This window comes from Cydia strobilella, chromosome 21, assembly GCF_947568885.1.
Source record: "Cydia strobilella chromosome 21, ilCydStro3.1, whole genome shotgun sequence".
NCBI lineage: Eukaryota > Metazoa > Arthropoda > Insecta > Lepidoptera > Tortricidae > Cydia > Cydia strobilella.
Genome location: NC_086061.1, coordinates 9,304,086 through 9,316,361, shown reverse-complemented (window position 1 = coordinate 9,316,361; position 12,276 = coordinate 9,304,086). Strand labels below are relative to the sequence as shown.

At 35.2% G+C, this 12,276-nt stretch overlaps 1 protein-coding gene across 1 annotated transcript; it reads left to right on the top strand.

The window, feature by feature from the left end:
* Positions 1-1,002: 1,002 nt before the first annotated feature.
* Positions 1,003-11,950, top strand: LOC134751281 (uncharacterized). The gene is made up of 8 exons (XM_063686665.1): positions 1,003-1,092; positions 4,786-5,035; positions 6,374-6,426; positions 6,810-6,887; positions 7,685-7,768; positions 8,106-8,918; positions 9,056-10,717; positions 10,960-11,950. Exons 1-8 carry the CDS (start codon positions 1,011-1,013, stop codon positions 11,880-11,882), a joined length of 3,945 nt encoding a protein of 1,314 aa, XP_063542735.1. The 5' UTR covers positions 1,003-1,010; the 3' UTR covers positions 11,883-11,950.
* Positions 11,951-12,276: the final 326 nt, after the last annotated feature.

Sequence of the window (12,276 nt, the reverse complement as noted above, 5' to 3'; positions counted from 1 at the left end):
CTCTTAATAAAAGGAAAAGAGCTTTTTCACGTCATTTATTGTAAACATACTCTTGATGAGTCTTGAATAATCAAGCCCCTAAAATAAAGTCGCTAACATGTGCTATGGTGCCCAGAACCCAGAAGACTGGCAGCGCCACCTCTTTGAAAGGCCAAATTTAGTCTCTGGCCGGAGTAGCTGCCAGCCCTCTGGTCACCAGAGGCATTAGAAGGCGCTCGGAAATATCTTTGAATAGATTTCGCACTGGGCCCCCACGGTCCCAGAGAATGTCTCGATTTAATGTTTGTGTACGAAAGTGTGAAATTTCAAACTCACCGGACACAGCACTGAGCAACGCAAGCGCCAGCGCAACCAACATGTCTACCGTCAACATTGGCGAATGTAATGTAACGCGAAACTGTGTTATCGGTGGCACGGACTTGGACACGAAAAAACTAGAATTCCTTCTAACAAGGAAAAATACTCTATGAAAGAAAGCCGCCTGAATAAATTAAGCACAATTATAGTATGAAATAATATATGAAGTACTTTTTTGGGCCACTTAGGTGTCAAAAAAAAATTCAGCGCCCACCATCACGTAATAATAGCTGGATTAACATAACCTTAATTCACGGAATAACCGTGATGGTATACCGATATTTCGGTTTGATGTCAGGGCACGTTCTAATTGGCCTGAAAGACTCACGCTTAGACCGGCCCGTGCTCGGACCGAGGCGTCCGACACGTCATTTTCTATGACGGCTGATCGGTAATCACATGGTGCATTCCATAGAAAACGCATCGCCGGAAGCTCCGACTCGGTCCCGGCCCGGTCTAACGTGAGTCACCCATAATACCATTTGTTCCATTCACACGTCATCATGGAATGTCGCATATTTTAATTCATGAGAATTAACGTAGGAAAGCACCAGCAAGAGGATAGTATCAGTCGTGTACCTAATGGATAGCAGTGATCAGTGTTATTCCAAATCCGCTCCTGAGCAGATCGGGGCCCACGCATGTTTACTAACATGCGCGTGCGCAGCTCCCTCAACTGCAGTCTTGCGCCGACGATGCTGCCGTTACTGCTGCTGTTTAGCACAGCCAGTGCAGGTTCGTATTTTTTTTTAATTTTATTATGGGACACTCTTACACACACCCTTATCTTAATCGTCGTTAGCCGCGTAAGCTGAAGACGCGGGTTCGATTCCCGCCTCGGCCACCGGCGGACTTGGTCACTTTTTCTTTAGTATTATATTATATTTCAGTTTATAATTTATATATAGTAGTGTAACTACTTAAAAAAACACAAATCAAACAGTATTTCATAAAATAGTTTGATTTGTTCCCTAGTTGAATCTTACACACACTTATCCCTACAGTAATTAAATATAATTCTCATCCCAGTGTTACATAATTTATTAGAGATATAAAACATCCCACAGACCTTAGGATCCAGCCACCCGTAAACTTCGCGGGGACTGGACCCGAAATTTTAAATGCATAAAAAACCCACAAGCTCAATAAGGCTTGCGTTGCATAACAGATAGATATAGATAAATACTTAAATATAAATCTTCTTCTTCAGTCGGTCCCTCAATACTGAGGATCGTGACATCATGTCCTTCTGCTGAAGACCAGGTTCCTCCATAGGGTTCTGTTCCTCGTATGTTGCTAAATATAAATAGATCCTGCATAACTCAGCAACAAATATCTGTGTTGAATACGCAAATAAACGCCCTTGCCAGGATTTGAATCCCTGTTTCGTAGGCAGGGTCACTAACGACTAGACTTGGAGCCCGTATTTCTCGAGGAAAGCTGTCAATTTGATTGTCTATTATATATATTATTATATGTATTTTGTATGGCAGGAGTATCCTAACTTTTTGACCCGCCGGCCAGAGCTTTTCAGTTATCCTACAAATAGTTCGCGAGATCCCTTCAGCTTTGCCCGTTTACTTCGGGGACCAAAAAATGGCCTATGGCATTCATTTATGTTAACAGTATTGCACATTAAAAGGTGTACAAAAGGCGAACTTAATGCCAGAAGAAATTCTCTACCAGTAACCTGAAAATTAACCCGCGCTAATCAGTGTAGAGCGTACACCAATGTTTACTGGCTTTCCTCTTTCGTCGGGATTTTTTTTGTGTGTTCCCCTATTTCTATATATATATTTTTCGAAGACGGCAAGGCAGATTTGGTAAATTATTTTTGTTTGGTTAGGCTCATCGCACGGATGGCATCAGACTAAGATCCTAAAGAATTCTACGGAACTCATTCTCGACACTTCTCAATCTTTCTCGGGACTCAGCTATTATAGGCAAACCTATAGCGGTTTGTGTGTACCTACTCGTATTTTTTTACCTGTAAAAGATAAAAAATAGTTTATTTTCAAGTAGGCGAGTAGGAGTGCGCTTACGAGTATTAAACGTTAAATAAAGCTAAGCTATATTGATTGTATTGTAAGTAATATTTTTTTTAATATTCAAATGTTCTCTTTATTCTTCAAAAACCGATGAGACAGTTGCATCCTATCCACAAGATTTGCAAAGCAATTTCATGCAAATTTTGAGTTGTTTCCTCGTCTGGGTTGGTAGAATTGACTCAATTTGAAATGTATTACAGTTATATTTTCCTCGCGTTGGTGTGGTGATTTTTTTAAATTTTTCACTGGGTAGCAATTGTAGCATTTTTTTAACCCTCGTGCTTGGAAACCTTCGCGACGGGTAGTATTCCATTTATCGAACAATTCAATTTAAGAATCTTTTGCTTAGTCGGTTTTCACTTGCTATACGGGTTTCCTGTTCATTTTAAGGTGCAGTAGGCTAAGAGAAAAAGTCGTAACGTTTTTTTTTATCACAATACGGTTGCCAAAAATTTAATTAGCAGTCTTGAGGCCTTTCTGTTGGGACTTCAGCGATTCGAATCCTGAATTTTTAACTTTTGCTAGATAGAAAAAAATCACGAATATACATAGGTCTAAAATGCATGCAAAAACGTGATATCCGCTGTCCCCAGCACGCACATCCCCATATCTCTTACGCTTACGCTCAATTACTCAGTCAGAACATTACATGGAAACTTTGCAAGTTTAGAATATTTTCTTTGAAATATTGCTAGGACGGACGGCAGAGCTGGGTCATTTGCTAAATTTTTTTGCTTATGTAATTATGTTGTCTTAGTTAATATTGATTTAAACTTACGTAAGTAAGTATTAGAACAAACTGTATTTAAAAAAAAGTGATATATTTTCTGGAAGAACTACGGTACGATTTTTTTTAATTTGAAATATAATTATTTGAAAAAGTTTGTCTGCCGAGTTTCTTGCGCTTGTATCTTCTCGGGGCTGTGGTGTAGGGTTAGAACCGACAGGGTTTATGACATTCATAAGTGCATTGTAATATGCATAACAGGCCAATTAACAATATTGAATTAATATTAAAATCATATCAGTCAGCTGTTTTTCGCGTCGACGTCTCGTCGCACTAATACAAGTATGGAGTTCGAGCGAAATGAAAGCGCTAATGACAGATACTTAACTGATATGATTCCAGTATGATTCAAAATCGTTTTGATGTTAGGTGTACGTTCGAATTGGCCTGTAATTCGAATAATAAACTAACCTAAGGAGGTTAGAGTTTATTTTGCTAAGTTTGCTAAGCCTTTGTAAAATGTTCCCTCACTTTTTAGTATGGAGTTCGAGCGAAATGAAAGCGCTAATGACAGATACTTAACTGATATGATTCCAGTATGATTCAAATATAGTTTTGATGTTAGGTGTACGTTCGAATTGGCCTGAATTCGAATAATAAACTCTAACCTAAGGAGGTTAGAGTTTATTTTGCTAAGTTTGCTAAGCCTTTGTAAAATGTTCCCTCACTTTTTAACCAACACATATGTCAAAAAGACAGAAAAGGACAAATTATTATCAAAGGCTTGTTAGACTTGACAGGAGTTTATGAATAACGCCATAAATACATAAATAGCTAGGTGTCGAGCAACCTCGCCTCAATTTGACCACTTGTGTAATACAATAATGTTATGAGTTTTTCACGCGTAATATGGTTTGTTTTGGATTTTTCCACTTCCTGCATAATGTTGACTTCTCCATTGTTTAAGCAATTTGATCGGAATGTTCGTTTGATTGTATTTTTTTATTATTTCACACGTTGGTATTTTATTTATTTCCGTTATATGTCAAATGTACTCTTTGGTTTTTTGATGCAATATAAACAAGTCAGTCATTAAAGTCATGTTATAATAAAACTACGTTTTCTTTACAAAAATATAATTGTTCGCAATTTATATATTAAACATGGTCCTTCGAACCGGATAGTTAAAATAAAGGGAACCAGTATTATCAATGTATATTTCTATTTATGTTTTCCGATTAGGTCTTGTAGTAATTCTGGATTATTTATTTGAAAAAGAATTTCTTTCTTTAAATGGGTTAAGTTAAATATCAAAACGGAATTTTTTGACGATAAGTAATAAACTTACACCTTCTATGGATCTTAGAATACGAGTAGATTTAACCTACAAATATATATGTATTGTATACATATAGGTACTCTTTCTTGCACTTTTCAATAGAAGAAAATAAAACTTACAGCGAATACAGCAATCTAAGAAGAGTTGGGCCAAGCTAACTCTGCATCGTATTTGTAATGACAAAGTGTGGCCATGTCATCATTATTGTCAAATTTCTAGGTGTAAAGTTTCTAAGATAGAGTTCGATCGCTCTCTTACTAGATGAGTCTGATACAATTTTGTCGATATCGATTTTAGTTTTACTTCTTTCACAGAGGCTCCCAAAATTCTTCAAAAGCCAATAGACCACTGCCCCAGCATCGGCTACTTCTTCGAGCGCCAGGACCTCCACAACTACCCTGGAACATGCTACCTCTGCTATTGCAATAATGATAGCCAAGCTGTCTGTACTATTCGGGACAGCGAGCGCTGTGAACACAACGAGTCAAGTGTGGATAGGACGGATCTTAGGGACTTTACTAATGTGGAAGAACATGGAGAAAGGACAGAAAATAATGAACGCAGGTGAGAAAAGAATAAATACTAGTACGTCTAGAACCTAGTTTAGACCTTGGCTGTTATATCTGATGGCCACTCTTCGAGCGTCATGACAACTACCTATCCGGGGCAGCGAGCGTTGTGACCACAACGAGTCAAGTGTAGTAGGAAGGATCTTAGGGACTGAACTGATGTGGAAGCAAAACTTGGGGACAACTGGGGAGAAAAGAAGGTAAGCAATAATAGTAGGTATTCAAAAGGGTCACTGAGGAAGGAAGAAAACGAACACTGAGAGTTAGGAACAGTTTCTATCTTGAAAAGTTTCTATATTGAACAGTAAGTGTGCTCTTTCGGCTCCTTCCGACTTAGTTGCTGTGAAATTTACGCATCACACAGACGCGGCAATATATCCGAGTAATTTTGCATGAGGTTTCACTGACAAGGGTCAAATATAAGTTCGTTTCTGTCATCTTCCACAATCAGTACAGTAAATTGGAAAGGATGCAACACACGTAAATATAAATATTTACGTGCTGTATAAATACAGCATATTCATTTAAAGTTTGGATCAGTGTTAAACCTCTAAAACTTACGGCCAAAAATCGGCGCACTAGTCCCCAGCAGCAAAGATTACAATTAGGAAATGCAAACCAGTAAAAACGGTAGATCGGCAAATCGGTAAATTACCGGTATTTCTCTTACCGGTTGCATTCCCTAATTACAATGTTCATATTTAAATGCACGGGGCACATTGCTCCTAGAACTGATGGCCACTGGGTCAGAAACGTTCTTGAGGCGACCGCGATCTGGACGAAGACTCTGCAGTTCTGAGCTGCAGGAGCCAAACATATTTAATTTAATTCTGTTCTTCTTTTCGATCAAAGTTTCATTTAGGGTTATTCGATTTTTTATTATTATGTAAGCTAAGCAAAAATGTGGACTACGTACGGAGAATAGGTTGTCCACTCAATTCAATTCAATTCAATACTTTATTCATAAAATACAATTTTACAGGTCAGGTACATGCTAAATACTTATTTTTAAGTCTTATTAATTATATAGTTATATACATAGTTTAAGAGGCAAGGCTGAGCCAGCGAACCAGTTGTTTTTTATTTTATTTTTTATATATATTTTTCAATAACAATAAGTTTTACCCACTTAGTACAGTGCTAGGTCTCGTAAAAGGCATCGACTGTGTAATATGCATCAGACGCCAATTTAGCTTTGAGTTTTTTATAAAAACATAGGTCGCTAGTTATTTGTTTCAGCTCTAGCGGGATTTTGTTATAAACTTTAGGTGATCTTTTTAGTCTAATATGCAGTTTAATAATGGCTCTGTTCAAAATTGTTATGCCTTTACAGAAGATCCCGGCGGGGCTTAATGGAGCTCTTCTTCGAAGATGCCAAGAAAGATGGTAAGATCTTCCAAATATTTTAGGTCTGGGATGTCAAAAATATTGAAAATCGATATAATCTGGTACCTAAAGGTTGAATGAAAACTAAGTCTTGATTCGATTAATCTAACAACTGATTAACAAACAATAACTATTAATTAAAATTAAATTAAAAAACCCCTACGCTATGTGCAAAAAATCCATATTATGCCAAAAATGCCTAACATTATTTTAGAAAAGAGCTGATACTCTTCAAACTTGTGGATCGATTTCTGTGAAACACAGCTTAGAAACACCGCATCACGATTTCACCCGTCAGAAAGTCCGGCCCGGACCCGGCTCAGTCTAACGTCATCATCATCATTAAGGCTACTTTTCGCTGTATTTATTGTCTTGTTTTTCAGTAATGTTGAAGAGTATGACGCAAGCGAGCGGCGAAGAGTGCAAGCCAAAATCAAGCAAGAGTATAGGATGTCCACCAAGTACGTCTTATTTTTGACTATTATCACAGATCATACTGCAAAGACGCCCTCGTCTTTTGCGGCAAACTTTTGAGAAACAGAATCAACTGCAGTAGAAAACACCAATTGCAAGAATCCCGCAAAAGTTGCTTTTAGTGGTCTAAGAACTTTAAATGTTACCTATAAAGGTGACTTAAAGAGCTGCGGTTTCCCGCCCTCTGGACCCCTGGCAGTGCCATCATCATCATCATTGATGATGAAGGCAGTGCGTAAACAGCAGGAGGCAACACTTGCTTATTAACGTTGTGAGGATGGGACCCAAGACAGAAGTAAAACACAAGACTGTTGGTTAAATACTGAAGAGTAAATTTTTAGGGTTCGGTACCCAAATGGTAAAAACGGGACCCTATTACTAAGACTTCGCTGTCCGTCCGTCTCTCACCAGGCTGTATTTCATGAACCGTGATAGCTAATAGACAGTTGAAATTTTCACAGATGATGTATATCTGTTGCCGCTTTAACAACAATACTAAAAACAATAAAATAAATATTTAAGTGGGGCTTCCATACAACAAACGTGATTTTTTTGCCGTTTTTTGTGTAATGGTACGGAACCCTTCGTGCGCGAGTCCGACTCGCACTTGGCCGGTTTTTATATTTCAAATCACTAATAATTTTAATTAGATTTATGGCAGTCCTACCAACGCACACTGTTTCTTTGTATTAATTTTTGATAACCTTCATCTAATTATTCTCGGTCTCCAAAGTCCTCCAATTGGTCAGCTGTTGGTACTTTTTTACGAAGTATTTTTTTTCAGGGGACTGGTGCACCGGATGTTTAGTTTGTGATTGCGATGATAATGGCGAGTGGAAATGCCATGTGATGAGCTTCTGCGAAGATAGTAAGTTAGAATGTGTATATTATGTATATATATTTATATGTACATATGTATGTATGTATAAACTCTTTATTGTCCAAAGGCATATTTATATCAATTGTATCCATAAAAAATATTACCACTGTTATTTGAATTGAAAATAAAATCCTACAAGACTAGCAAAACAAATAAGTTAAACTAATTAATAAACTTCTGGATTGCTTAAATAACAATATAGTGTTTTTAAAGAGATAAAGTCTGATGGAGTCTTTTTTTATTACTGTATTTAGAGTTTTTAAAATAACAATGGTCTAACTTGACCTGTCATCCTACTTTTGTTAATAATTTCTTTCAATTTCAGAAACTCCACGACCGAAAGCTAGAAAAAATAAGAAACTGGAAATAAATGAAATTGATACTGCAGAAACTGATGAAAGAAAGGATACCACAATGAAAACTATTCCGAAAAAGAAAAACGACAAACGATCTGTTAAACATAAGAAAAATAAGAAAACACCTAAACCTCAAACAAGCTCGACTAGCACGACAACAAATAAACCCCAAATGCAAAAAATTGCTGTAAAGACGCTAACGCTAAAGAAGTTTATGCGCAAAGACCAAATAAAAAACAATACTCCAGTTGTAGTCATTAAGAAATACATATCAACTATATCTCCAATAGACTCTCCAGATTTGCTGAAGTATAAAAATGACCCTCAAAAACTTGCACAAATACTGTACCAGCAATATGAAGCCGCTACGAAAACACCACGTGATTCCCACGCTGTTAAACGTGAAATTAAACTAGAGAAGATACTTAACAATAAACAAAAAAGGCATTTTGAACTAAAATATAACGCTAGAGGTAGAAAAACAATGAACATTAAAGAACACAATGACTGGAATATAAAAATGAGGTCAAGGAAAATAGAGCGAGACCATATGAAAACTTTTACTAACACTAACAGTTTTTATTCTAAACAAAACGAACTGCTGTCTCCGGATGAAAAAATTCGCTTAAAAAAGACACAGAATTTTAATAAACACAATGATAAAGGTAGTCACATGAAGAAAGCAACAGTTATTCTTATTCCAAGAATGAGAAGGAATAAGAGGAATGTTCTGCCACTGATCGAGGTCCCAACTAATTCAACTATTATGGAAAATGACACGGGTAGGTAGTCTAATTTATATAATATTTAAAAGTACCCACGTCACTTCATATATGTTTTTCTATATTAATATTAGCTAATCGTCTAGTGACCGCTTGAAGTTAATGTATTTTTTAATTCAGTGAATGGTTTATTTTAGTGAACATCTCTGTGGTAAACGGCGACCAAGTAGAGGCATTGACGAGTGTGCTTGGAATAAACGAAAACATTTCATCGGACCTAAACAACTATAAATACACTGTTGATAATATTGTTACGAAAAAATACGACGATGAAGTAACAAACAGTGGTATTGTTAACGAATCAACGATAAAATATGTAGATATAATTACAAATAATTACCATGATTTGGACACCGGAAATATTACAGCTACGGCCACGCCTAATTATACGAATATAGAAGTAGAAACCACTACTCAGCAAATAAACTACGACTTGCAATCCGTAGATTTAAGTAATTATACTATCAACGAAATATCTACTCAAGATAATCAGTTGCATTTAGAAAATAATCATACTTTGGAAACGACTACTTCAATCGGTTATTCTTCCGATAAAAATGTTTCTACTGACAAGAAATTCATAATCAATTACACAAATTTGGAAACAACTACTGTTATCAAAAAGAATCGAGAAATAAACAATTCAGATAATAAAATAAATAAGAACACGAACTCGACAGAAAACATGATTAAAAAAGGATATATTACAGATATAGACAAAATTATAAAAGATCTTAATAAATATACATTAGAGAAATGGAATAAAACTAATAAAACAAATGAACTTATTGCAAATATGTACACAGTTAAGCCAAATACATCAATCAGTAGAACTTTCAAATCAAGCACAGCCGATTTTGATAAAATGCTGCAAAATATTTCTCATAACAGAACAAAAAATAATTCAAAACAAAATCGTATGGTTGCTGTACAGTATTTAAAAAAATTATATAGTCAATTACTGTCAACAAAAAATAATAAATTACAGCTCAACAGCATTGCTGTCATGGAGTCGATATGTGATACTTTTGGGCCTTGCAAAATCAGCACTAATAAAATGGAATTATTGAATAATAAAATTACTGAACTTATATCTGAAACTAAAAAAGCTTTGAACGTCATAAGAATTATCAAAGGTATTTTGCAATCAATTGATGATGAAGCGAATAGCACTGACAAACACATAAACGACGAGGTGGAATTCAAAAGTTATGTAAAAAAATTAAACGCAGTATTAACAGATAGTTATAAAAACCCATTAACAGAAACTGAATTAACGCAGATGAATTTTATTAAAAATAATACAAAAATATTCATAAATTCAATTGGAAAGTTTGCTTTTATTTTAAATGATATTTTAGAAATAATACATTCAGAGAGAATAAAATTCAATAATTTACGAAAACGTAAAATTTTAATCAAGAGAGTTACTAGGCATAAAGTAAGTGAACCATTACATAAAATAAAAAATCTTTTCTTGAAATTTAATGTGCTACAAAACTCATTTATGCGCAACATGTATCAAGCAATATCTGATCTGGAAAAACAAAATGAGCAAAATGCAATGCTTTATGATAAAAGCGTAAATTATCAGCGAGATACAAGATACAAAAAGTCGCTTGACAGGTATATGAATAAAATCAATTACAATTTGGAGAAATTGAAGGTTTTAGCCCTAAAGGTGGGCGCAAAGGGAAGAAAAAAGAGAGATCTTATGGACCATGATGATGCTGTGGAATATCTGCTGACACTGATGGAGTATTTGTTGAAACACAATAATCCAGTAGATTCTCCACAAGGTATGTATCGCTTTAAATATAACAAAAACCGCTATTGGTAGATATCTGACATTCGTAATTGCAGTCTCCTTAAAATTTTGATATCAATTTGTAATTCGTATCGAAAAACAATTAGTCAATCCGCAAGTCATATGTATAAGTAGGTAGGTAATATTACTTACATACATCCTTAAATACATTCATAATTTACATGTCATAAAAAACCCTAATTGATAATAATACTTTTATAATTTTACTTACAGTAGCAGACGGAATAGACTTGCTGATAGATGCGATTAGACGAGCCCCGGACATAAGGCCGATTAAGAAAACAAATCTAACACAAACGTCTTTAATGCCCACATTTCCAAAGGTTAAATCAACAACTAAAACAAGCAGCGAGTCCGAAGATGATAATTCAAGGAACAAAAGTTCAAAGGAAGATTTTATAAATGATTTGAGTTATGAAAAACAATATTCTAATGACACAAGAATAGTGACGCCAAATAACGTAGAGCCTAATGAATATAGAAGAAAGACTACAAAATTATCTCAGAAGTCTGCATCTGCAAGCATAACAACATTAACAACTACAAAATATGTTGATGTTGAAGATATGGCTTTTAACGGGGATGAAGTTCCAAAAGTTTATATGGCTACGGTTCCTACTTATGAAAACATTGATGACAGTGACTCTGAAAAAGAAGAAAAAAAACCAACTATTCACAAATCAGAAATAAAAACTAACGAATCAGCCAATGTAGAAGAAGAACCATCTATCATGACAAATAGGACTGTTCTAGATACGGATGATAAAAAAGAAAATAACACCACAGTCACAGAAAAACCAATTATGACACAATTTGATAGACTAAATGAAGAATACGAAAAACAAATAAAAGGAAAAGCTCCGTCGCCAAAGAATCTTAAGTCAAAGCGCAAGAAAAATAAACGTCCACGAAAGAAAACGAAAGTAGATAATAAAAGCGATGTCAGTAGCATTACGAAAGAAGTAGATGAAGAGAAAACTAGAAAGAAAGTTATAGTGGAAGAGGCCTTACTAAGGAAACACATTGCCACTTCTACAGAGGATGATCCGTTTCAGATCGATGATGAAAGTCTCTCAAGAGACGTAACGCATTTTAATTCCATGCATAATGAGGTTTTTCCTAGTTATTTTACTTAATTCATTATTGTTGGTTTAGAAAAATATGGCACACATAATTGAGTCATACACACATAGTAGGTGTTTTAAATGTCTCTTCTATACCAGAAAGTTACGGATGCTAGGATGTAACCAGCCCAAAAGTTTTAAGGAGTATGTTCCTACCAAAATTGTGACAATTTTTATCAATAATATTCTTAAGAGGGGACTAACGCAAAATTGTAGTTCTATAATGAATTTTTACAAGTTTACAATTTTTACAACCAAGGGCAGACTTCAACCGAAACCTTAAAAGGTTAAGTTGGCTCGATAAAAAATAATCACGAAAACATGTCGTCTTCATTTATTTTATATCGTTACCATGTATACCATAGCAGTATAATTTTATAATAAAATAGCTAATAATATTGATGAG

What these genes read in the sequence shown, in the direction of transcription:
- LOC134751281 (XM_063686665.1), top strand. Translation starts at nt 1,011, where the DNA reads ATGCGCGTGCGCAGCTCCCTCAACTGCAGTCTTGCGCCGACGATGCTG. An exon ending in GATGAGCTTCTGCGAAGATA is followed by an intron (nt 7,769 to 8,105) that starts GTAAGTTAGAAT and finishes TTTCAATTTCAG; the next exon opens with AAACTCCACGACCGAAAGCT. An exon ending in TATTATGGAAAATGACACGG is followed by an intron (nt 8,919 to 9,055) that starts GTAGGTAGTCTA and finishes GGTTTATTTTAG; the next exon opens with TGAACATCTCTGTGGTAAAC.